Consider the following 26,807-nt stretch of genomic DNA (forward strand, 5'->3'; position numbering starts at 1 on the left):
ACACAGGGTGTCTCAGGAACAGGGTAACACGGAGCTGTTCCCCAAATGTCTTCCGGACCCTTGTGACGTGCTTTGGCCAAAGACACGTGACAGGTGCCAGTTCTGGGAGGAACTGCAGAGCCGCTGCGTGACTTCCCACAGCTCCGGTGACCATGAAAATACAAACAGAGGCGCCTGGGTCAGCCTGGGGCTCTGAGTGACCGACAGCGCCCCCCAGGCCATGACACAGGATGTGTAGTGTGTGTGAGAGGTGACCCTTCACCGTGCGCAGACTTGGAGGGTCTGGGGTTGCTAATTGCCGCATAACTAAGCCTCATCCAAAGTCCTATGACTTAAGAGGGCAGAAGCTTAAAGGAAGTGAGGGAGCAAGGCGCAGGACAGTGTGTGGGAAGAGTGTTGCTGGGGGTGGGCGGGGGGGGTGGGCGGGGGAGCAGCAGGTGCAAGGGCCCTGAGGCAGGAGCGAACTGGTGTATTTCTGGAACAGCCAAGGAGGCCCTGGAGGCTGGTGTAGCTGCAGCAGCAGAATGGGGTTGGGGGGCAGGGGGAGGGGCACCCATCAGGTCCTCACAGGCCACTGTCAGGCCAAGCACAGTGCATGCCGGTGTCTGGGGAGGGGAGGGTCTCAGAGCCAACCAGCACAGCTGTCCTCCCAGCCCTCTTTCCAACACTGCCTTTAAAAAGCAGCAAGCGGAAGATACCGATGTTGGCACCCCTCCCCCCCTCCCCGCCCCCACTCGCGAGCAAAGGGCTGGGCGTCCTGTTGGACCACCCCCACCCCAGGGCTCTCCCTCCCTGGCTGGGACCTTCCGGCTGGCCTCATGCTTGGCTCCGGGTCCTCATTTGTTTGGAGCTTGGACAGACTTTCCGGGCTGCTCCTCTCGGCGTCTGTTTATGAAGACGACTCCACCGCGAGCCTCCCAAGGCCTCTGCGTCGGTCCAAGCATCTGTTCTGCCGAGTTTCTTTTTCTATTTATTTCCCCAGTAAACAACCGGGGCAAAGGCAGGCTGGTGTGGCGTTTCCACCTCCGCCCGCTGCCTGTGCCAGGATCTAATAGGATGCAGAGATAACGAGGGGGGAAGCGAGGGCCCCACGACCGGAGCGGGAGCGAACACAGGGTGGCCTGGAGTCTCCCTGCAGAAGCCGTATCGCCCACGCACCCGGGCCCCCGCGGCGCCCAGAGACGTGGGCGGAGCTGGGCGCCAGTGGGTGCTGGGTGCTGGCTCTGCCCCACCAGCGTCTCCCCCCCCCCCTTCGCTATCCACAGCACCCCAGTGACCCCCCGGAAAGGCCCCAAAGGACCATCCCTCCCCTTTCTCAGTCCGGGGGCTTTCAAGGTAGCTCTGCAGGCCCCTTGCTCCCCAGCCCGCACCCCACCCCCCAGCCCCACATCCAGGAACAGGTATGGGGCTGAGGCCTCCCTTCTGCAGTGACCCTTCCCCCGCCCTTTGTGATTGGTTCTGCATCGGTCATGTGACCCAAGCTGCTCCTTTCCGGGTCATCCCAGGACTCTTAGGGGAGCCATGTGGAAAGGTGGGGTCTCTGACTGGATTGTTAAAATGACAGGCTTCGACTCCCAACTGCTGGTGGTCATCTCAGCCACCATGTGGGGAGGGCCTACCAGAGAATGAAGGTGAGGCAGAAGACAAGGCAGAAGACAGCAAGGTAGAGGGAGGGAAAGACGCAGACTTGTGAAAGTAATCCTTGAGCTCCTGGATCCAGCCATTCCTGAAGTCCCGGATTTGGGGGTTAAGTAATTTGTGAGACTTCCCGTCACTCACAATCAACAGTGCCCCCGGAGATCCGCAAACACACACCTCGGTAGACAGATATAAGGAGGTAGGGGGTGGCGATGGAATGAAAACCGGGCAGGACGGAAAATGAGAGAAGGGCGAGGGGGAACAGAGGGCGAGGATGTGAGAGTTACACACTTGGCGTGGTTTTCTGGGTCCCTCAGCACAAATGCAAAGTCCTCCCCGCGGCCGATGGCCCTGCAGGGTCTGGCCTGTTACCTCCCGGGCTTCACCCGGTGGTAGTTACACGACCTCTATATCCGTTTTCTGTGCCACGTGACGAACGACTCAAATTCAGGAGCTTAAAACAACACCTTTTTACGAGCTCACGGTTGTGTGGCTTGGAAGTGCGGCACAGCGTGGTGGTCCTTCGCTCAGGCTGCAGGGAAGGTGTTGGCCAGCTGCACTCTCTCCTGGAGCTGAGGGTTCTCTTACAAGCTCATTCCTTTAAAAAAAAAAAAAAAAAGTTTATTTAGTTACTTTGAGAGTGTGTGTGTGAGCTTGAGCAGGAAAGGGGTAAAGTGGGAGAGAGAATCCCAAGGAAGCTCCAAGCTGTCAGCACAGAGCCCGACACGGGGCTCAAACTCGTGAACGGTGAGATCATGGCCTGAGTCAAAATCAAAAGCCGGACGCTTAACCGACTGAGCCCCCCAGGCGCCCCACCAAGCTCATTCCTGTCATTGGCAGAATCTGTTCCTCATGGTTGCAGGACTGCAGCCCCCATCTCCTTGGTGGCTTTCAGCCCCGGGGAAGCTCCCAGCTCCCAGAGGCCACCATGTCACGGTCCCCTGTACCTCAGCCAGCCACAGCACATCAAATCCTCTCGGCTTCCAGGCCCTCTGACATTTCCTCCGGCCTCCAGCCGCAGAGGGCCAACTTTCTGCCTCCGAGGGGCTCCCCTGACGAGGTCAGATGTGCCCATCTTACCTCTGTATCCCAAGGTCAACGGACTTGGGGCTTTAATTACAAACACAAAGTCCGCGCACGGCAGCACCCAGATTCATGTTTGGATGAATAAGCAGAGGGCGGGGATCTTGGGAGGTCAGCTGGAGGATTCTCGAACTCCTTAAACATCCCAACCGCGTTCTCCTTCGAAGCCCGAATGTGCTATCCCCTCCCCCCAAACAGCTCTCCTGGCCGGTGCCCGTGTGGTTCACGACCCACTTCATCGTGTTTCTGTACGCATGCTACCTCCTTGACGAGACTTCCTCGACCTCCCGACAGAAACAGCGCCCCTCTCCCTCTCCAGCTTCCTTAACGCTGCTTTGTTTTTCTTCGCAGAGCTTACGTGACGGTACAGATTTATTCTCTCTCCCTCCCCCGCTGGACTGCCAGCCCTGGCGACAGGGACTTTATTTTGTTTGCAGAGCCTGGCACCGAGTAAATGCTCAATAAATATTTGTCGAATGAAAGGATGCACATGTTTCTTAGATTTCTTAATGGTCTTAGTCACCGCGAGGTCTCGCTCGTGTTTATCTGCCAGTGCCGGGCTCCACAGGAGGCCCAGTGAAGCGGAGGCAGGGAGCCCAGGCATCGGAGCCAGACCGCCCGAGCTCGAAACTCGCGGGCCAGCCCTTCACCTCTCAAAGCTGGTTTCCTCATCTGCAGGATGGGGAGGAGATCAGCGCCTGCCTCACAGGGTGTCTGCAGGTGCTAAACAGTCCCAGGGAAGAGGCAGGCACCCAAGTCAAAATCGTAAAGTCACACCTTTTCACACCCTCCGAAAGGCAAAAAGGAAAAAAGACAAGGACACGGACAAGGAGGGGAGTGACATCGGGGTGGTCACTTCAGAGATTCGTTTGGCAAAAGCTGGCAGAGGTGAGGACGTGCACGTCCCGTGTCCTGTTCAGAGACAAGCCCAGGAACCCTTTACACGTTTGCAACCACGTCTACAAGGTAGGAAACTTCTCTCAGTAAGTCTCACAATACCGGCTTCAGACACCAGAGCAAGCGCTTTCCGCAAACCGCCTCCTTTCGTCAGATTCCCACTTTACGGAGGAGAAAACGGAGGCTTAGCGAAGTGCACATCTCTTGCTCAAGACCACACATCTGGGAAGTGGCAAAATTCTGACCTGCACCCGGGATGGTGAAGAGAGTGGAGGCGGTTGAGGGGAGTGGGGGGAGGGGGCGCAGGAAGGAAAGAGGAGGAAGGAAATTGGCAGAGCAGACAAAAATGACGGCACCCACCCATCTCCGAGAGTGCCCTCTTCTGCAAAATGCCGCACACGCACCAGCCACTTCAGTCCGAGGTCTGGACCCAAGAGCGATGCAAACATACATCCATGTGAAAACTTGTACGGGAATGTTCGTGGCGACGTCATTCCTAAAGGTGGAAACCACCTAAACGCCCACCAAGTAAGGAACAGGCAAACGAAAATGGTGCTCTCCATACAGTGGGATATTTACTTGGCCAGGAAAAAGAATAAGCACAGATACACGTAGATGAACCCTGAAAACACGCTGAGTGAAGGAAGCCAGTCACACAAGGCCCCTTGTTGTAGGATTGCATTTGTGTGAATTGTCCAGAACACGCAGATATATAAAGACGGAAGGTTGCCGGGGGCAAATGAGAGAGAAGCGACTAACACAGGGGGTTTCTTGGGGGGCGGGTGGAGGGACACGAAAACGTTCTCCAAGTAGATCGGGATGACGGCTGCACAGCTCTGTGAACGCACCCTGTGAACTTTGGGAGGGTGGATTTCATGCCGGGTGACTTACACCTCAGGATAGCTGTTTTTAAAAGTTTCTACAGATTTTAAAATGTTCTATGGATTTCTGGTTTTCTGCGTGTCACTGAGGAAGAGGCATGAAAAACGGAAGTTTGGCAAATGCGGGTTATACAGGTTCAGTAAGATTTTTATGCACAGCCTTGCATTTGTAGACACACGTGGTGGCACCCTTAATGGGGATGCGCTCGAATAACAGGTAAAGTCTGTCGAGTGTCCACGATGTGCCAGGCGTATACGAACTCATTTACACATACTAACAAATCGACCCACATACTAACAATCTACCCTGGGAGGTAGGTACTATTCTTATTCTTATTTTAGAAGTGGAAAAAACTGAAGCACAGAGAGGTTGAGACACTTACTCAAGATCACACAGCCTGAGCAGGTGGCAAGGCCCAGGTTTGAACCCAATCAATCTCGCTGTGGGATTCATGCCAGACTGCTATCTTGGTGGAGTATGCAGCATTTCCAAAACATGTGTGACCGTGGCTTTCTTTGATTGAAAAGCATCCCCAAGCCTGTGCCTTCTCTCCACCTTGGAGGACAGCGTTCTGGTCCAGGAGAACCTCTCGCCTGCACAGATGCAATTCCTATCCCCGGTCTGGCTGCCTCCACCCTCACTCCCCGGGATCCATTCTCCTTTCTTGATTCAGTTTATGTCATTCCCTTGCTCTAAACCCTCTGATGACCTCCGCCTGCCTTTCCAGCAGGCTTTCTCAACCTTGGCACTATTAACATCAGGGACAGGTTCATTCTCTGCTGTGGGGGCTGCCCTGTGCCCTGCAGGATGTTTAACGCCACCCTCTTCCTACCATACGCCAGTAGCAACCCCCCCCCCCCAGGTTGTGACAGCCAAAAACACCTCCCAACATTGCCAAATGTCCCGTGGAAGCAAATTGCCCCAGTTGGAATCATTGCCTTATAGCAAAGTCCCAACTCCTCCTGCTGGTGGACAGGCCTCTGATGGTCTGGCCCCTCCTCTCCACCACCTTCCTGTCCTTCTCACCCTCCACCAACATTGCCTTGCTCTCTGATCCCATCTGTCCCGAGGGGCTTGGTGTGTGCTGCTCCCCCCAGCCTGCGGCTGGCCCTTCCTTAGTATTCAACTTCTCTGTGTTCACGTCTTCACTCTTTCCTGTCCAAGCACTGGCATTTCTTTTCCAGGCAACACAGCATTATTGACTCTATGTCGTGTGTTCGTTTTTCTCTTTAAGATCTGTCTTCCCCACCAAAATACCAGCAACATGTGCATGGCACTTGGTGATCGTGCTTTTTTTTTTTTTTTTAATTTTTTTAAATGTTTATTTTTGAGAGAGGGAGACTGAGCGTGAGCAGGGGAGGGGCAGAGAGAGAGGGAGACGCAGAATCCGAAGCAGGCTCCAGGCTCTGAGCTGTCAGCAGAGGGCCTGACTCGGGGCTCGAACTCACAAACCGTGAGATCATGACCTGAGCTGAAGTCGGAATTGGACGCCCGACCGGCTGAGCCACCCAGGTGCCCCAGGGATCTTCCTCTTTGTAATCTTCGTGTCAAGAAGGGCCCCGGGCACCAGGGAGGCGCTTGTCTGTGTGTGTGTGATGATTCAGGTCAATATGTAAATCCGGAAGCCCTCTGGTATGGACTTGGGCGTAGTAAAGAGGGAGCTGGAGGAGAAAACACCTTAGGAGTTTTATCACCTTGGTTTTGGGCACTGAATGTGCCTTCTGGTCTTTGGTAAAAGCTCTCTTTCTGTCAAAACCAGTTGCCAAGAGGGCTTTAGAATGAAACACAAACAATAAAAGAAGAAAAAGGAGTGGCAGAGAGGGACGATGAGAACTACTTTAAAAATTTTTTTAAGTCTCCTTAAATCAAAGCAAGGCGCTGTTTAGTGTCAACTGATTTTTCAAATGAAGCAGAGACTAGAGGCTGGAGGAGGGCTGGGAAACAGTTGTGGTGGGGTGTCTCTAGGCCATGGCTACAGCAATTCCGACACACACACACACACACACACACACACACACTAGTGGGTGGAGGGGAGTGATTAGCAGCCCAGTTGGGGTGTGAGGCAGAAAGAAATAAAAAGCAGAGAGGATGAGTCAGGCTGGGCCGTGGCCAGAAGCCACTCTGCGAGCTGGCAAGCCAGGAGGGAGCCAGGTTGCAGAGCCTTCCCTGCAAATCCATAGGACGCTTCCATGAAGTGGAGGGAAACTGTGGCTGCAAAATCGCTCCCTGGATCTCCTCCTCTGGGTTGGTCTTCTGTGGAGCGATTCTGAACCCTGCAGGGTTTTTGCTGAGAGTGACTTTGCCTCCTGGGCTGGGCTTCTCTTTCTGTTAATGAGAGGCTCAGGCCAGCTCTGAGCTTCTCAACCTGGAAGCTCCAGCCATAGAGGGCCTAGGAGGTTATAGTGGAGTGAAATATAGTGAAATATACACATTTCAAACTACCTATGATATATACAGGGAAGGAAGGAAGAAAGAAGGGAGGAAGGGAGGGAGGGAGGGAGGGAGGGAGGGAGGGAGGGAGGGAAAGGAGGAAGGAAGGAAGGAAGGAAGGAAGGAAGGAAGGAAGGAAGGAAGGAAGGAGGAAGGAAGGAAGGAAGGAAGGAAGGAAGGAAGGAAGGAAGGAAGGAAGGAAGGAAAGGAAAGGAAGGTCCAAGCAAGACCGGTCAAGCCCCTAAATCTAATTTCCAACTTACAGGAAATACCAGGGACAGAAAAACATGTTAAATGACACCACAGGGGTGCGATCCACAAACTATTAATTGCGTGAAACTCTCTGGGACAAATGACTCGGTATCTTCAACAAATAAATGGCAAGGAAGGAAGGGGGGGGGAAGGTGTAGAATTAAGGAAATTTAAGAGCTGTATCAGCCAACAGCCATGAAGGGATGGGCCTTATCTGCACCTTGATGAGAAGAAACTATAAAAACAATTCGTGGAGTAACTGGGGACATTTTAGCAGTGACAGAATATTAGGAAGTATTAAAGGATGATTGTAAAATATGTTCTTCTTGGTATGAAAATGGGATTATGATTATTTTTTTTAGTTTTTAAATGTTTATTTATTATTTTTGAGACAGAGAGAAAAAGAGAGAGAGAGGGAGAGAGCCAGTGCACTTCAGCAGGGGAGGGCCAGGGAGAGAAGGAGACACAGAATCTGAAGCAGGCTGCAGGCTCCGAGCTGTCGGCACAGAGCCCGACGCGGGGCTCGAACCCACGAACCATGAGACCGTGACCTGAGCAGAAGTCAGATGCTTAACCAACTGAGCCACCCAGTCACCCCAGATTCTAGTTATTTTTAAAAGAGTCCTTATTTTTTAGAGATGCGCATTCAAATACTGAAGATGAAATAATACGATGCCTAGGATTTGCTTCCAAAGAATCTGGAGGGAGGGTTGGGAAGGGGGTGGACGTAGATGGAAAGGTTTGGCCAGAGTCACAGGAGCTCATGCTGGGTCCCTGGGGGTACATATTACAGCACAGTCTCTTTCTCAAACAAACAACTTCCAGGCCTTCATCAGTAAGATAACCCACATGCTCACGAATATTTTGCTGATCTTATTTGCATCATCTTCCTTGTATTGATCGGCTTGACATCATATATCCTGTTCTAGAATCACCCTGCCTACGAAAAATGAACGGATCCGTTCATCAGCACCAAATTACCTTGACTTTGAGGCAATAGCATATAGTAGCTCACAGCACAGACACTGTTCTCGTCGGATCGGAGCTTTGCCAGATGCCTCTGTGAAGCCAGGAGTTCGGATTGTACTTCTTTGAGCCTCGACTTTCTCCCCATACAATGAAAGGCAGTAAATGAGATTTCGTGCATGGAGTTCGGCTCAGGGTCTGAGCATCAGCAAACCGCAGTTATTATTATGGCCGGTGGCAGAATCCCAGGAGAATGTAGGGTCTTATTCATATAAAAAACGATGCTTATGTGGGCATGTGCAGAAAGATGTACAGAAATACTACAAGTAGATAACAGACAGAATCCCGCAAGGGATCATTCATTCATTCGCTCCACAAATACTGCGGAGTGCCTTCTGTGTGCCAGGCACAGTGGGACTGTGGGGTACCGGATGAGCTCAGTCCCTGGGGTTGACAGGGTAGAGGAATGCAGGCATGTGGAGACAGGGGGCACCAAGGGTCAAGACTTGGGGGTGGTCCAGGGAGATCCAGACGGAGATCTGAAGGATACAGGAGAATTAGCAAAGCTGGCTTTAGGGGAGGGAGGGCGGAGAGTAGGAGAGAAGACAAAACATTCCAAACTGCTAGAGAGCATGTGCAAAGGCCCCGGGGCGAGAAGGAATCCTTCCAGGGTCTGGAGGAGGGCAGAGTGCCTAGTAGGACAAATGAAGGTACTGCAGTGAGTAGATGCTGGGAGAGGGGCTTCCTTTCACTTTCATCTCATACCTTCAGGCTCTGCGCGGGGGGCAGTATTGTAGCCAACGAGGTTTATCCGAGGCGCAATTATTGCTAATTGAAAACCCTTCTCAGGGGCGCCTGGGTGGCTCAGTCGGTTAAGCGTCCGACTTCAGCTCAGGTCATGATTTCACGGTTCATGAGTTCGAGCCCCGCGTCAGGCTCTGTGCTGACAGCTCAGAGCCTGGACCCTGTTTCAGATTCTGTGCCTCCCTCTCTCTCTCTCTGACCCTCCCCCGTTCATGCTCTGTCTCTGTCTCAAAAATAAATAAACGTTAAAAAAAAAATTAATAAAAAAATAATGAAAAAAAGAAAACCCTTCTCATTTTGTAATTTCTGAATTATGTAAATATTTTACGAAAAGCATATATCCTTCTTATAATTTTTTTAAAAGCGGAAAAAAACCCATACATACAAAATAAAAACACCTGATAAAGCCCCCCAAATAAAGACATTATTGTGGAATTTACTTTTTTTTTCCTCAACACTCTATATGATGTTAAAATCCACTTACAGCTGCTGAAGCAGCCACCTTGCTTAAACGTAACAAGTGGGGCATCGTCTCCTGTCCAGTTTGCTAGAAAGGCCTCCCCATCCTTCCCTACAATCATTGTGCCTGACTTAAATAATGCTCCTTTCCAGCCCACTTGGAGGTTCTGGCCCTCAGACAAGCTTCCGGATGTCAGGTTGGGTTCGGAGGAAAGGCCCACTAGTAGGGTGTAGGGGGAAAGCTTTTCATTTTCCCAAGAGCAGCTTGAGTGCGGCTTTGTGACCCTTCTCTGTCCCTGTGCCGAGCACAGCTGGCCAGCAGGTAGGCAGAACCCCATACCAAGACTGCCCCGCAACGCGCAAAGGGCATTTGCCCGGTTTCATTTGCGATCCGTTGCTAGGGGCAGAATCTGTTTTTCTGGTTTCCTCGCAGGGCCCCGGGGCTGGGCTAGGTGACTTTGATGTGGAGGTGGTGGGCACAGGGCAAGTCGCCCGAGTGCAGGCCGGATACCTGAAAGCCTCCTGCAAAGACAGCTAACGCCTCCCGCTTTGGTCTGCCGCGGTGGGAACACAGCGAGGCCTTTCAAGTCTGCCCCTTGTGGTTTCTCCCCGCAGGAATGCCAAGTTTACTATGGGTTGTTCCCTTCTCCGTGTCGATCCCCTCCCCTCCCCGTGCCCCTGCCCAGCTCAGGACTTTCCATAGATCTGGTGAGGCCGCCGGCTCCTGGCTGAGCCTAGCGCTCTGTGATACAGAATGGCCTGTCCTCACGAGAGCCAGAGGCAGCTGGACAGACGGTTCTAGTCCCAGGAGAGAGGCACTTCCCAGCAGACAAGCCTAGCTGGTGTCACTGACTTGCCCTCTCCCTTCAAAGGCCTTTTGTTTCTTCCTCGTTTGGGGATGATAAATTAGAGCCCACCTGTGGCACCGCCCTCATCTCAAAGTGGAGAAAACGGAGGCCAGCGGGGTAATTCTGTCACCAGAGAAGCCTCTACAAATTACACTACACATTCCCCAGCCAGACCTGTAGTGGTGCCTCCTGTCCCCATGATAAAAAGCTTGAATTCGGGGTCACGATTTCGCTCTCACCCCTGTTAGATACCAGAGTGCAATCTTGCACAAACTGATGGCTCCCCAAGCCTCGGTTTCTTCCTCAGTGAAATGGGGGTAATGATTTTTACCTCTTAGCGTTGTTGATTTTTTTTTTTAATTTTTTTTTCAACGTTTATTTATTTTTGGGACAGAGAGAGACAGAGCATGAATGAGGGAGGGGCAGAGAGAGAGGGAGACACAGAATCGGAAACCGGCTCCAGGCTCTGAGCCATCAGCCCAGAGCCTGACACGGGGCTCGAACTCACGGACCGCGAGATCGTGACCTGGCTGAAGTCGGACGTTTAACCGACTGCGCCACCCAGGCGCCCCTAGCGTTGTTGATTTAAACGCACCCTGCCGACTTGATTACTCAAGCGTTCACTTATTTATCCTCTCCTTAGATGGTGAGCTCCCAAAGGGCAAGGACTCTGCCTGCCTTGTTCACAGCAGTGTCCTCAGTTCCCGACAATTCCTAGCTCAGGGCAGGCAGTAAGGAAGTATTTGTGATAATAAGAATAACAAAGGCCCTCAGTTCAGTGCCCATTATGAACAGAGGGAGTTCATTGTCATTTCTGACAGCAAAGCAGTTTTAGTTTCAAAACTATCAAATACCCAGCAAGTGAGGGAATAAAGTGTTTTCTGGAGCGGGCCTGCGGTCAGGTGGCTCTTCCGTGGCAAAGCCCTCAGGCTCCCATCCATGTAGGACCAGGCCCCCAGAGGCCTGGGACCTACCTTGCTTTAGGGTCTCTCCCCATTGTCCTCTCTCTCAAAGGCACCATTCCCCCTGAATCAAGAGTCCTTCTGCTCAAAGGTTTCAAGAGAGGGTGGGGGGATGGGGGGGGGGAGACGCAACTCACCAATCTCCAATCTGCCAGGCAAGGGTGTGGTCCAATGTGAGGATTGCTAGATGAAATACTGAATGTCGGAAAACTTCTAGTAAGAGTATGTCCCAAAGATGGCATGGGACCTAGTTATCCTTTAAAAAAAAAAAAAAAGTATTTGTTGTTTATCTGAAATTCAAATTTAACGGAGCGTCCTGTATTTCAATTTGCTAAACCTGGCGATCCTTGCAAGTGATCGAGCTGGGATGTTACCGTAGCCCGACTGAGCTGTGAACCTCACTCCCTCCTCGCCTGCTAAAGCGCCATGACCACATCAGGAACCTCCTGGGATGGTTAGGAGAATTAAGAAAGAGGCTGCTCTATGAATGTTAGTAAGGCCAGGAGATTTGTTTGCCCTGATCACAGCTGAACCCAGTGCCTAGCACTGTATCTGGTGTACAGGTGGATCACCAGAACTATTTCTTTTAATGAAAAACTGCTGGTACGATTTTCCCTAGATACCACCCTCCCCCCAAATAACCCATAAATCCATTTCAAGGAAAACCGGGTCCAACAGTCCAAACACGGGTCCCTACCGGGCCCATCACTTTGCCTCCCGAGGTGGGACCGCACGCGAACGAGCCCTGCTCGCCTCCGAATTCAACTCCGTGAAAGTCATTATGCGCATGCGAGAGTCGTTATACGCCTGCCCGACAGTGCGCATGCGCAGCCCCAGTCAGAAAGCCAACCAAGGGCACGCGCCGCCAGGGAGCATGCGCAGCAAGCACCAGGGAGGGCCGTCGCGGGCGCTGGTGGGGTTCCTGCGCTTGGCGCTTCCTGTCGCTGTTGACCCCCATGGCGTTTGCGCCGGTGGGGCCTGAGGCCTCGTTCTTCGAGGTTTTGGACCAACACAGGGCTTCGCTGCTGGCCGCCCTGAGGAGAGGCGGTGGGGAGCCCGCGGACGGGGGGACGCGCCTGGCCTCGAGGTAGAAGGGCTCCTTGCGGGGCGCGCAGGCTGGGCGGTTAGCAGCGGGGTCCCCGGGGGTCCCCAGTCGCCCCGGGGTGGGGGCGTGAGGCGCTCCGGAGGGACGTGGCTGGTGCCCCTTCCCTTCTCCCTTGAGATGTTGAGGTGTTGAGGCCGCAGGACGACCTCCTTCACAGGCCACCCATGAACCCTGACAGAAGTCCTTCGGCAGCGCTCCATCTCCTCCGCTCTCAGCTCTCATTTTGAACTCAAAAAGCCTCGTGACAGAGCCCCTCCCCCCTTGTTTTCTAGAATGTTCGCCATCTAGAATGTTCCAGGAGCGTCCCCACAGCTAGGCTCGCAGGTTTCCTAAGATTCTCTGCAGTCGAGGAGTTTAGGCTGACCTAAACTTTGGCTTTGTCTTTGTTAGGAAAAAAAAAAAATTTTTTTTTTTTTTTTTTTTTGAGAGCATTTTAACCTAAAAAGCTTTCAGGATTGTGGGGGTGGGGGTGGGGAAGAGAAAGGGAACATGAATGTTGGGAGTTGCCGCTCAATTAGGGGGTTTTTGCAAAGTGAACGAGAAGGTGTTTATGCTACGACAAGGATTTACTTAACTTGGAAGTGGAGGGGATGTTCGCACCTCAATGAAAATCAAAGCAGTTGGCGGCTTGGCTTAGTTGGTTAGAGTGAGGTGTTGATGAAATCATTACGGAGCGTCTCCAGCTACTCAACTTGGAATGAACTATAGAGACTATGTTCTGGATCGTTTTTGCCTAAAGTGCTCTGTTGTTCTTTTCCTAGGTCGGCTTTTGTGGTTTATCGGCAAAGTTTGTTTTGTTTTTGTTTTTCGATGTTTACTTGTTTTGAGAGGAGGGGGAGGGGCAGAGAGAGAGGGAGAGAGAGTCCCGAGCAGGCTCGACGCTGGCAACGCAGATCCCACCGCACGGGTAGATCCCATGAAGCATGAGGTTACCACCCCAGCCGAAATCAAGAGTCAGAGTCTTAACCCACTGAGCCGTCCAGGTCCCCCTCGCAAAGTTTTTCAGCCTAAACAAATTACCGGCATATTTTTAAGACTAAGCTGACTACCAAAAGCAAAACAGAACAAAACAAAACGAACAACAACAAAAGTGGAATACCTACAAGCAAACCAATTTTTATGAAATGAGTTTGGGAGAGAAGTGAGGGTGAGGGGAAGGAGGGTATGGAAGTCCCGTGTTTACGGTCGCGATGTAAAGTAATCTAATTGTATTTTCAGGTTTGTCACAGCGTTAATCTTGCAACTTTTTTTTTTCCCCCAAACTGGAAAAATGAATGAGATATGTGAGTCCGTTTTTCTCTCCCCATGTTAGAAAATACTGATTCTTTTGAAACTTACTTTCTGATTTGTGCATTTTCAAAGCAAGCTCTGAAGTTTCTGTGGAAACTAGAACATTCTACATTTTGCCCATTTTCTACATTTAATTTGATCTCCCTTCTTAGGCAGCACGCTAATGGTATTTATAACCGAACAACATTTTTTTGAAGCTGATGGCTTGTGAAATTAAAAGTCAGCTCACAGAAAACTGGGCTAAGTCTTAATATTTTGCTCTAAAGTGGTGTAATGGTTTTGCCAAGTCTTTTCATGGTAGTGATTAAACTTTTTTCTCTTTCTATCACTAAAATTCATAAGGGCAGATTTAAGGCATGAGATCAATCAGGGCGATGTGCTACAACAAATATTGCTTTTGGAATGTTTTTGCATTGCATTTTTTGGGGAAGAAATTCAACTCAAAGCCAATATTCTATCATTTTTAATTAAAACAGTTATCAGCAGTATTTCAAGCCAACAAGTTTGGATTTAAGTAGGTTAATATGACGAGATGTAAAATATATTTATAAATTCTATTGTCTAGTCATTAACACTGTCTAAAAGGGAGATTTTAGTTCAGTTGTAACTATTTGGGAAGTAAAATTACAAGCAAATGAAATTTCTCTGTAAGTAACCGCTATCCATACAGTTGTTTTAATGCAGTGCTGATGTCAAAAGCGGGAGAGAGCGGTATAGAGGGGAAATTACCTTGTCTTAAAAAACAATCAAGGAGACAAGAACTTACTTTAGTGTTGATCTGGGGGAATGGTACATGTTGTAAAAGGCCTAATTTAGAATTAAGATTGAATCATAATGTGTTTCTTGTTTCAGTTCTGAGGTTCTTGCATCTATAGAAAGTGTTATTCAAGACGTCATCAGCAGCCTGGCAAGAAATAAAGCTCCCGTGTTCACAATAGACAACAGATCGAGCTGGGAAAATATAAAGTGGGCATGTTGCCTTTTTAATTTTTAAATACAGTTATCTATGTCATTATTTTAATTTACTCGAGTTAGAATTCTAGTCCGATTTCATTCTTTTTACCGTGTTTACCCTTCCTGGAAGGATTTAAGGGTGCTTACAAAAACACGTACGTCGTAGGCAGGTCATTTAAACCAGAAGTAGATGTGGAAGGTAAGGCAAAGGGAAACAATGCTAGGAGCCATGAAGGAAGCACCAAAAGAGGCTAGAAGTCAAAACGCATATGATGAAGTCTTACAGTCCTGCTAAAAATAGGCTCCAAACTTGGATCTAAGCTTTTCTAGCACTCAAAGCGGGGAAACACCACCAGGGGGATTCTGCAAAAATACTGTAAAAGTGAACTGCTTGCTCAGGGGAGCTACAACCAATCCTGATACTGAAATGAAAATAAATGTATCTGGAACCTAGAGCACACTTCAGAGGCTCTTCCTCCTGGTTGGTCTCCCCCCTGCTAAGTCATGTGTCCGAGAGGTTAAAATGAGCAAACAACTTTGTCAAAGCCTTCTGACCTACTCACATAGCTTGTTTTTTTTTTTTTTCAGGGGCTCAGCCTGTAGAATCTAAATAGCAAAAAGCACTGTGGTAGCTCTCATAAGGGTTACAGAAACAGAATAAAAGTAATTTGGGGTCCCCTTACTCACTAAATGCTCTTTTACAGTCATTAATTAATACAAACTATAAACTTCTGAATCACATTCTACATCATTTTGCAAGAGAGGTTTCATCGAGTCCAGAAGCAGCGGAGACCTGGCCTATTTGCCTGGTGCCCTTCTGCCACCTTTAGGACAGGCCTGGCAGTTCAGTGTAACCACCTAACACAAATTGTCATTTCATTTAGTGTAACTTTGGGGATAAATCAGGAATACAATATTTCAAAACTTGTTAAATTGAGCAAAATTATTAAATGGGCAAAATAAGCAAAAATGCTAATAAAATTGTGAAATATTTGAAAATAGTTTACATACAGTTGATGTCTTCCCAGGAAAGAAATACACACATTATACTTAAAGGTACTTAATTCACGTATTTTAAACACTTTATTTTAGTACCTCTGTGTGTCGCAAAGCTAATTACCTAATTAACACTTGGAATTCTCTAAGGTTATAAATGAAGTTGTCCTAAAGCTTCTGCTGAGAAGAAATAAAGATTTAGATTATGTGCGGAAGAGGACACTAAGTGTATATTGTTTGGTGATTAGAAGTTAATTATTTTTTTTTTATTTTATTACCTTTCAACAAAATGACAGGTTTGAAGATTCTGTGGGTCTTCAGATGGTCCCTCATTGTACCAGGAGAAAAATCAAAAGTGATTCACCAAAATCAGTTAAAAATTTTGGTAAATTAATCTTTCTTAGCTTTTAGTAATGAATAAGTTTGGTTGTTTTCTGGGTTTCAGTTGCTCCTAGTTGAATAATTTTAGTTGTTCTTTCATAGACCACCCTTACACCTGAAGTAGAGTTACCGAAGCTTGCATTGTCAATAACCATGGAAATAGATTATAATTTCCAAATAGATTTACAAGGTACATGAATCAGTGAAAAAGTGTTCTCTTGGTTTTGCTGTTCAGAGAGCAATTCATTTTATCTGATGCTTCAGGAAATTATTATTCTGTACTCAATACTTCTATTTTGGAATGACAGTTTTTTTAATGTCATGGATAGTGACAGGGGGCAGTTGAAATCTTTGATAGCAGTATGTTTTGAATTAATAAGAGAAATGATGAGTAACTTGTTTGTTGCACCTTATCTTGCAGCTCTCATTCTTAAAATATTGTCCATAATTTATAAATTGGTACAGAGCAACACTCACGCAACCAAAAGGTAAATACTTGTTTTGGTAAATTGCTAAGACACAATGTGAGAGTTAGTTTAGATTAACTCCTATTATGTTTTGAAATGGTACATAAGAGCCACAGTCTACTGTGGGTAAAAAATTACTTTCTTTATATGTTGTGTTTCATCCAATTGAAGCTTCCTGCAAATAATACTCCAATACTCCAAAGAGAGCATGGCTAATTAAAAATATATATTTAATTTTCATAGAGACATATATTATACTGACAGCCAACTTTTTGGTAACCAGACGGTTGTGGACAATATTATCAATGACATTTCTTGTATGTTAAAAGTGCCGAGGATGAGTCTACATATCGTAAGTACCATTAAACACAAAACTTTTTTTTTTTTAAATAGAAGATTTGCGGGGCACTGGGTGGCTCAGTTGGTTAAGCGTCCAGCTCTTGGTATCAGCTCAGGTCATGATCTCACTGTTTGTGGGATCAAGCCCCATGTCAGCCTCTGTGCTGACAGCATGGAACCTGTTTGGGATTCTCTCTCTCCCTCTCTTGCTGTCCCTCCCCCTCTCAAAATAAGTAAATAAACTTAAAAAAATAAAAGTTTGTGTAAAATTATAATAGAAAAATAAATGTAATCTGTGCCTTTTTCTGATATTATTTGGTACTACATTTTTCTCACTATGAATTTAAATGATCGACTCTCAATATATTTCCTTGGATGAATGGACCAAAACAGGTGAATTACTAAATATTTTTTATGCCTAAACACCTTATGTATTTTCTCCTTCACGTCTTAAATTCCAGTCAGAGCTAAAACACATGTAGTCAGGTGGGTGAGCATGAGGATTGACTTAGCAGTATAAAATATGTTAGTGAAAAAGTGTTCAAGTATGGCTATTATTTTTTCAGTCATCCACGTCAAAAGGTTTAATTGCTGGCAACTTAAGGTATATCGAGGAAGACGGGACCAAAGTGCACTGTACCTGTGGTACAACAGTAAGCATATTGATATTTTCACATGCTTTAACTCCCTTGTGGATCCTTTGTTTTTGAAATGTGCTTTATTTCCTGCTTTCTTATGTAGTTTGGAGTTTAAGATTTTCAAATAAAACTGAATGGTGAGTAGGCATATGCTTTCTGGGCCTGCACATTACATAGTTTCAGAATACGCCAATTGTCCAATGTCATAGTGAAATAAACAAAGATACGCTTTCCTTAAAAAAAAAATGTACCTTTGTTTTCAGGTAGAACGTAGCTTGGCTATCTTAGCATGATTCTTTATGTAATCTTTACACAGTTTTCTGGTTCTTAAATTGATACCTTTAATGCTAAACTATTTGTTAGGCTTGGGCACCTAGAAAGCCCACAGCACTAGCATGCACAGCAGTCTAGAAACACACAAGATGACACTCATGCGCTCTAAGAGAAGGAGGCCTTAAATTTCATACCTTTCTGCTGCCTAAGCCAGATCTCCACAAAGCTTCCAAGAGATTCTCACCTGCAAGGAAGTAGTTTGAGTGGCGTGTCTGTTTTCTTACTGAGGAGTGTATCTGTTTCCTACTGTTTCTTTTCTGAGGAGTAAACCTCTGATGCCTGGTATATCCAGAGGAAAATGAAAATGTAGGGCTTCTGTGATAAATTTTTTGAATGTGGTTATACTTGCTTTTTATTTAAAATAAAAGCTATCTTGTTTTATTATTTAGGCTGTTGCCGTGCCATCTAATATTCAAGGTATTCGAAGTATCCTTTGAGTGGGGAAACTAGTTAAGCTCATAGAGCATTCATTCATTCATTTGATAGACCAAGCCTTCATAATGTGTAACCATCAAGCTAGACCCTATCGTGGTCAAGATGAACACACATGGTTTCTGCCTTACGATTCTTTTAGGAGATCCCCAACTAGTAGGAGAGACAGATATCTAAATATGTGAATAGGCCTATATAGTTGAGGGTAAAAAGGAAAATACTATATCTATAGCTGCTTTGGAATGGATTTATGTGGCATCATTATTTAGTTGGTGATTAAATTGCAATACTCCTCCCTTCAAATTATCAGCCTTAATGTCACAGATATAATTACAGATGCAAAATTTCTGTTAATTGTGGAAAAAGATGCGACCTTTCAGCGACTCCTGGATGACAACTTTTGCAACAGGATGTCTCCGTGCATTATGGTTACGGTATGTTACCTACCTTGACCTCAATTCCAAGGCTAGCACGCTACTTTGGGGATTGGCCAGAGGGGTTTATAACATCTGTGCAGCTTGCTCAACGTTCTGTCAGCAATATGGTGTATCTTTTATGGTTGTAGAGTAAAAATTTCCAAGGTGTTTATTTTTTTTTTCATTTTTTAAGATTTTTTCAATGTTTATTTCTGAGAGAGACAGAGCGTGAGTGGGGGAGGGGCAGAGAGAGAGGGAGACACAGACTCCGAAGCAGCCTCCGGGCTCTGAGCTGTCAGCCCAGAGCCCCACGTGGGGCTGGAACGCACCAACCATGAGATCGTGACCTGAGCCACGCAGGTGCACCCCAGTGTGTTTATTTAAGCATCCTCAAATCTGACTGAAATCAAGGTAGTGCTCCCAATTCTTAGATACCAGCGATTTTACACAGCGAGTTTACACAGGCTCTCAGTCACCTACTCGCCGTTCCCCTACCACCGCTGGCATCAACTGTGATATGGTAACACTGGGGCTTCGGGGAGGAGAGGACTGAACGCACAAGAGCTGCTCTGTTATGCCTCCCGTGGGTTTGCATATCATGTAATTGCATTAATTCCATCAAAGGGAGCCTGATTCTATATACATATATATGCATACATGTATATACGCGCCCCAGACGGCCAAGAACGCAGAAGTATACGCAGAAGTTGAGATGACACACAGGCGGCCACAGGCATCAGTTAGCAGAGGGGGGTAAGCTTCCTGCTACGGGGTAGTGTGGGAGAAGTTGATGAACTGGTATAATCAGGGCCCCCCGGGTGGCTCAGTCAGTTGAGTGTTCAACTCTTGAGTTCAGCTCAGGTCATGATCTCGGGGTTCATGGGTTCGAGCCCTGTGTAGGGCTCTGTGCTGACACTGCAGAGCCTGCTTGGGGTTCTCTCTGTTTCTCTCTCTCTCTCTCTCTCTGACTCTCCCTTGCTCACTTTCTCTCTCTCTCTCAAAAGTGAGTCAACTTAAAAGAAAACCAAAACTGGCGTAATCCATGACACCTGCTGGACTAAGGCAGCGTGAGGTGTGTGCAGCGCTGCCTCCCAGTGTCCCTGTTGTTACCTGTTTTGGCTACTTGCGGTAGTTTTTGTCATCTTGAATAAGACCGCAGTGAACATCTTTATATGTGTCCGACTTGTTATCATTCCCGTTTCTGCCGAAATGTTGCCTTAGGATTATTTCCCAGGACTGGGATAGTAGAGTCATAGTTAGGAACGTACGTGGGCCTTTTTCCCTCTGTTGTGTAGACTGCATTTTTTTCACAGTCTACACCAGTCTTCCACCTGAAATTTAAAGTACTCTAACTTTTTAACTTTTAAATTATTAATAAAATAAGGAAAAGATTTTGTCATTTTCTTCTGCTGGAACTAAAGTTGCGTCATTTCAATCTTGCTTTTAGGGAAAGGGGGTACCTGATCTGAACACGAGACTTTTAGTCAAGAAGCTGTGGGATACGTTTCACATTCCTGTTTTCACTCTTGTGGATGCCGACCCACATGGTGACTTATCGTTGGGGATGTTTGGAAGCAGTTGTCTTAACTAAATCCTGTTTACAATATTCATAGTTGTGCTCTTCTGCTCTTAGAACACTTCCGTAGATTATTGTAAAAGAATATGGTTATTAGAGTAAAATTAATGACTCTAATCACGTGAGGCAATTTCTTGCTATTTTTGCCATAGGAAGCCAAACCATAAGTTTTTTATTGGTAGTATCTGTGAAAATAAGAATTACAGATGTTACATATAGCGTTGATGATGATCTAACCTGCAATATACAAAGAAACTAATTGTAAAGGTAACTTTCTTTTAACAGGCATAGAAATAATGTGCATCTATAAGTATGGATCTATGGTGAGTAGAAGTATTTTTCCTCTCCTACTGTTGAGGTAGTTCATAGTCATCAGAGTGATTGTTGTATCCACGTATTGGCCCCTTGTTAGCTGAGGACCCCCAAAATGTACAGGGGAGCTACTCTCCTAGTCTGAGGCCATTCTGTTTCAGTGGCTGTGATTCCAGCTTCTGGCACGCCAAATGTGACCACAGATGACAGAATGGGATTAGCTGTTGGCAAGAGGCATTACTATCTTCTGCTCTCCCAGCCTGTTCTAGTGACTGTGGGGCCTCACCGTAACAACAACGTCTCATTGCCAAATAAACTCTGGAAGTTATATACAGCCTTGAATTCTGACGTTGCCCATTCCCTTCACTCCCACCAGATGGTAAAATGAAAACATCCCCAAATTCCACCCCCGGAGTCCCCAGCTACCATATATCAGTGGTTCTCAATGTACGGTCCCAGACAAGCAGTGTTAGCATTACCGGGGAACTTGCTAGAAATGCGTATCTCAGTCCCCATCCAGGCGTCCTGAATTGGAATGTCTAGGGTTGGGCCCCAAGTGATTCTGTTGCATGATAAAGTTTGGGAACCACTGGTATGCACGTGGAGTATCCCTGACGTATATGACCTACATACTGAGATAAAAGGGATAGTGAAGCAAGATGTTAAAATATAGAACCACAAACAACAATAAATGCAGGTCAGAGAGGTTATTTATGGTTTCACTTTATATAAAACCAATGTGGAAATACTAGAGCAGTTTTAAAACCTTCACTGAAAGCCCAGTTTAGCAAAACTCTTGGTGATTTCCTTAGTTCCATAGGCTCGGGGCATGTGAAGTCGTTAGTACTCGTCTTTCTTAATGTGTAAAAAATTAGGCTGCACAAACAAGTATGCTAGCTTTCTGCATTTTAGCCTCAAAAATGTACCTTTGTTCTTTATTTTAGGCGATGTCTTTTGAAGCCCATAATCTCACAGTTCCAGCTATTAGATGGCTTGGTCTCCTCCCTTCTGATATTAAACGGTTAGATGGTTTTAGTAAAATCAGGGTGTTTGAAATGATGATTCATCATAATATGTAACAACGAGCCTAAAAAGTCACTACAAGGGAAAGCTCTTCATGTGTCGTCTTTATGTTGTTCACTGTGACTCAGGGTTAGAGAATCAGGAGTTAAAGTCACCATGTCTGTTTCAATTTCTAAAACTTCAATGAATTTGGTTAATTGAACTCTCGGAACATATTTTTTGTTTTACCGTTATGGTTAAGAGATTTTGTGGCATTTTTATACACAGAAAGTATAAGACATCGCATGTAGTTAAATGGTAATAATTGACAACATCATTGGTTGCACCTGAATCCATTTTACCATAGATGTAAATTTTTTAATTTCATAAGAAAATCTCATTTTAAGATTACTTAAAGTTTGGGAGCCTCAATTTTGGCGAGTTGAACATAACATGTTCACTATAGGAAAAATGTCATTATGTAACAAGATAAAAATCACCTACAGATGAACGGTGTTCGTTCATCTGTACGTTATTATTCACCCTTGTACGTTATTATTGCTCTCTGTACATAGCCATCACTTTTTCACAAAAATGGGGTCATACCCTGTTATTTTGTAATCTGCTCTTTTCACACAACAACACAATGAAATCACTTTTCCGTATCAATAAATACAGTTCCGTGACCTCATTTTAATGTCCTCCATTACTGAGTTCCAATTCTGGATGTACCAGTGTTTATTCAGCCAGTGCCTCATAGTCAGACATTTGGGTGGTTTCCAAATAATCTGATAAATAGTGCTTTGATGGACCCTGCTGTAACTGAATCTCTGCCCACATCTTTAATTAGTCCCTTACTCCTGAAGGCTGAATTCCCAGAATTGCTGGGTCAAAGGGTATGCACATTTTTAAGACGTTGACTGCCCTCTGGATAGGTTAATTGTTTTCCCGGGAGAGGAAGAGCCCGCCTGTCCCTCAGCATAGGACATCATCACTTTTATTCATCTCTGCTTAATGTGATATTTAAAAATATTTTATTGTTTTAATTGGCCGGCATGAATGAACTTGAGAACATGTTTATCGGATTTCTTTAAGCAGTGAGCAAACCTTGGTAACTGCTCCTTAATTTCCTAAGTTTGGAACACGAACAGGTTTTGGGTGATTGCCACTTCTTCAAAAATAAGGGCATAAAACATTCAGTTTTTGATTTTTGAATAGTAGTGCTCCACTGACTCAAAGTTTTGTTCAGTTTGGTGTACGTGTATGGTCAAAATCCCTTCGGGGTGATCTGCCTGTATGAAAAGCTTTCCGAACGAATTCGGGACAAATGATCTGATAATTACTAAGGTGAAGGGCCTTGGAGAAACTGTAGCTGCGTCTCCTAAATTCCATCAGTGCCCTCAAAGCCACTCCAAATAAATGTACAACGAAGTAAGGGGAAAAATGTGATAGCTATGTAAACAGCTTCATGGGAAATCCTCTAGGCCCCCCTTTCTAATCAAATTGTCACCCTATCCGGGAGCTGCCACTGGCAAATGATCATAATTGTGGGGACATTGAAAACGACTGTTTGAAACTGGAGCTCTTCTGGGAAATCCAGGATTTGTCACTTCAAAAGTTAGTCTATACCATAAATCCTGGACTCCTCATGTTCTATTTTTAAAACACACACCAAGAAAAAAAATTACAACCTACTTCTCGAAAATTTAAAACTAGATATGCGCGCGCGTGTGTGTGTGTGCACATGTGAAAAGAAGTGAGTGATAGACTAACTTCCTTGGCCCAGAAAATTCTCGACGAATGGCAAAGAACGAAGCGCTCAGTGGAGCCTAAGATCCCACAGTGAATCTTGCTGCTGGCCACACACATTAAATAGCTCACTGCTTCGGGGCGCCTGGGTGGCGCAGTCGGTTGAGCGTCCAACTTCGGCTCAGGTCACGATCTCGCGGTCCGTGAGTTCGAGCCCCGCGTCAGGCTCTGGGCTGATGGCTCGGAGCCTGGAGCCTGTTTCCGATTCTGTGTCTCCCTCTCTCTCTGCCCCTCCCCCGTTCATGCTCTGTCTCTCTCTGTCCCAAAAATAAATAAACGTTGAAAAAAAATTAAAAAGAATAAATAAATTAAAAATAAATAAATAAATAAATAGCTCACTGCTTCAAGGCCGTAGTGCTCTGGGAGCCACACTGGTGTCCACACGCTTGATGTGAGCGCTGTTGGCATTAGTGTCTGTAACCAGTGTCTGTGTTCTTCTTCTCACTGTCATGTGAGTGTGATGTGAAGAAAAACAATTTAGAGCAGACTTCCACTGTGAACCTGAATACTTGCTGGTCTAGGACGTGCCAGATCCCCCAAATTCCGAATTTAAAATAACTTGCTTATCTGTTATTTTAGAGTTTCTTGAAATAGTATAATAAATACAAACAAATATGTGTTCTTCAAGTTATAGGAACACTTTGTTTTTGCTGATTTTTTTCTTATATTTTTCCAGATTAAATATACCTAGAGATACTTTAATTCCACTGACAAAACGGGACCAGATGAAACTGGACAGTGTCCTGAAAAGACCTTATGTTACTTGCCAGCCATTTTGGAGAAAAGAAGTAGGTTTTTTTTTCTAAAGTTCAAGTGTTGTATGTTTTATTGCCTTTAACTTCCATAGTGGCTATTCACATAACTTGAAAATATCCTCCTTGAAATTTTATATTACCAACAACTAGCATAGGTGTTGTGTGGCGGTAAATGGTTGTTGAAACACTGAATTAGGAATGCCAATAGATAAGATCAGCTGGATGGAGCTGATCTATTTATCCTCATCATAGTTATATACCCATTGTCTATGGCTTTACCATAGCTTATGGGGATGTGGGGGAAGAAGAGAAAGAAATCAGAAAGACCCCAGACCATTCCTAGTTATCACACACAGCCATACTGGGTATTCTTCTGACATTTTTTGCTGTGACAGCTCTGGAATATCCTGGCTGATTCGAAAGCTATTGCCCACGGTTTTGGAGAATAAAACAAGTCTAGACTTACTAGTTTGAGTCAACAGAAGTGTCACACGGGACCCTGTTACGGCTGTATTTTACTTTTATTGGCAGATGGAAATAATGGCGGACTCTAAAATGAAGGCAGAAATTCAAGCTTTGACCTTCCTTTCATCAGATTACCTTTCCAGAGTGTACTTACCTAACAAATTAAAATTTGGAGGATGGATATAAAACGTATCAGAATATACCTTGTGATTCCAAGAGGCATTTCATTAGTTTTCAGTAGTAGATGCTGTTGTGGAAAGAATGTATATTCTTAACTTTGTAGAGGTAAAATAATTTTATGTTAGTTATATTTTTTGTCAAAACAGTTTTCTCTAGAAGTCTTTGTTTTGGCCTTCTCTGTAGAGATTGAGTTCTATCTTATGTTCTAAAGTAAATTATAAAAGAAAGTAGAAGTTATTTTGACTTTTAAATTCTACTTGAAAAAAAATGTGTACATGTCATCAAGGTCTACAGAAATACCTTATTTACTTTCTACAGTACGACTAATGTTAAGGCACGAAGTATCTTTTCAGTATCAAAACAAATAATAACCTAGATTTGAGAGGTTGCAAATGAATCACAGTGTCCGGCATTTCCTTTTTAGCTGCTTTTTGTTTTGTTTTGTTTTTTCTTTTTCCTTCCTGGTGTAGGGGCTGTAGCCCATTCATTCACTTGTGAAAGTGGTAAAATTTATTATGAATAAATATTTGGGTTGATGCAGACCGAAGCACTTAATTTCGTTTCTGAGTATGCCTCTTATTAGTAATAATTTGTTTGAAAATTTCTCCAGGGCTTTATCCGTTCTCACCCCAAATCAAGTCCCCTGACTTCTCCTCTAGTCCGTGTTTATGAAACACAGAACATGTTCAAGATTTGCAGAAGCCTCGAATTTTAATAAGGTCTTTCTGTGACAGTAAAGATTTGATCTTCTCCCCTCCTAACCCTATCTTAATTTTTCCAGAGTTGGGTTTTATGACTTTATTCTCTACTTTCAGCAAGCTTTTCCCTGTATTGAAGAACTGCTTGTAATTATAAGCAAGAATATAGATTTGTAGGAGAACAGAAATGTTGGTGATTTTATCAAGTGATGATGTTTTATCGATGATAGTAGTGGATGCCATTTCTGAGAACTTACATGTGCTGATCACTGCTTACACGTGATCTTACTTAAGGCTTCCAAGAGCCCCGTCAGGTCTGTAGTTAATTACATCTGTAGTTTACAGGTGAGAACACGGGGGATGTTGCTTCTCCTGGGACACATAGCCAGGACATGGCAGAGAGGGGACAGTGACACTGTTTACCTCAAGAGTAGGACCAGCTACCGAATATGTGGGGCCCAGGGCAAAATGTAATTGTAGGGTCCTCATTCAAAAGTTATCAGCAGCAGGGAATTAAAGCGCCCTTGGGGCCCGCGTGACTGCACACCCACGAAGGTGGCCCTACTCAAGAGGTTCTGGTACGTATTAAATGAGGTAATATAATAAGAAAATTAAGTACTTGTATAGCACTTACGCACCAGGTATTTTTCTAGGTGCTGTTGAACATTAACGTCATCTTCACAGAAACTCTATGAGCTAGGTACTTTTATCAGCCCCACTTTACAGATAAGAGAACAAAGGTACAGAGATGCTAATAGCTTTTCCCAAAGTCACACAACTACTAAGCAGCGGAGCTGGGACCTAACGCCAGAGTCTGGCTCCGAGGCTCCTGCTCTCATCACGACACCAGTACATGTGAAGGGCTCCACGTGTGGAGCACAAGTATGCACACTGCTCGGAGAGGGTCCACAGTTCTTGTTGGCTGGGGGCCAAGTCAGGTCCTCCTGATGCCAAGCCTGTAATGTCAAAAATTATGTGATTTTCCCTGGTCGCCTCAGAACCAGGTATTTCATTTTGAGAATATTCTGTGAGGCTACCAAATTGACTTGTGAGACTATCGCAAATTGTAAAGACATTTTTATAAATCACAAATTTTGCTTTGAATTTATACCCTACTTCCTTCCTTTACATCTCATATCGCTGAAGTTTGACATGTCGTGTAAAGGAGAACATTACTAACCTAGAAATACATGGTCAAGCTGCACGATGTCTGGATTCGTTCGGATAGACTATCGAATGGAAAGGAATGAAACATCTACAGTAGTCTAATTAAAGTTTGAAAATAGGGGCGCCTGGGTGGCTCAGTCGATTAAGTGGACAACTCTTGATGTCGGCTCAGGTCGTGATCTTGCGGTTTGTGAGGTGGAGCCCCATGTCGGGCTCCACACCAACAGTGCGGAGCCTGCTTGCGATTCTCTCTCTCTCTCTCTCTCTCTCT

At 45.7% G+C, this 26,807-nt stretch overlaps 1 protein-coding gene, 1 long non-coding RNA gene and 1 pseudogene across 3 annotated transcripts; 2 read left to right on the forward strand and 1 right to left on the reverse strand.

Moving 5' to 3' along the window:
• Window positions 1-1,418: 1,418 nt before the first annotated feature.
• On the reverse strand, window positions 1,419-12,324 carry LOC147582831 (uncharacterized). Its single transcript, XR_015249556.1, has 3 exons — window positions 11,919-12,324; window positions 11,359-11,477; window positions 1,419-2,236 (listed from the first exon to the last, which is right to left on the reverse strand). It is a non-coding gene; the product is annotated as an uncharacterized LOC147582831 (long non-coding RNA).
• Window positions 8,919-8,997, forward strand: LOC112869776 (U4 spliceosomal RNA; annotated as a pseudogene).
• SPO11 (SPO11 initiator of meiotic double strand breaks) lies at window positions 12,092-25,226 on the forward strand. Of its 2 annotated transcripts, none has more exons than XM_086702550.1 (13): window positions 12,092-12,308; window positions 14,469-14,582; window positions 15,863-15,951; window positions 16,369-16,435; window positions 16,658-16,766; window positions 17,320-17,406; window positions 18,114-18,150; window positions 18,493-18,590; window positions 20,020-20,119; window positions 20,434-20,471; window positions 21,405-21,481; window positions 23,948-24,059; window positions 24,558-25,226. In XM_086702550.1, the coding sequence occupies exons 1-13, from the start codon at window positions 12,178-12,180 to the stop codon at window positions 24,675-24,677; spliced, it is 1,179 nt and encodes a 392-aa protein (XP_086558676.1). In that variant the 5' UTR covers window positions 12,092-12,177; the 3' UTR covers window positions 24,678-25,226. The 2 variants fall into 2 exon arrangements, with proteins under 2 accessions (XP_086558676.1, XP_025788088.1); XM_025932303.2 differs by having other exon boundaries at window positions 12,093-12,308; window positions 18,481-18,590.
• The last annotated feature ends 1,581 nt before the right edge of the window (window positions 25,227-26,807 follow it).

Source organism: Puma concolor, chromosome A3 (assembly GCF_028749965.1).
Source record: "Puma concolor isolate L17-30 chromosome A3, mPumCon1.1.hap2, whole genome shotgun sequence".
In the NCBI taxonomy this organism is placed as follows: Eukaryota; Metazoa; Chordata; class Mammalia; order Carnivora; family Felidae; genus Puma; species Puma concolor.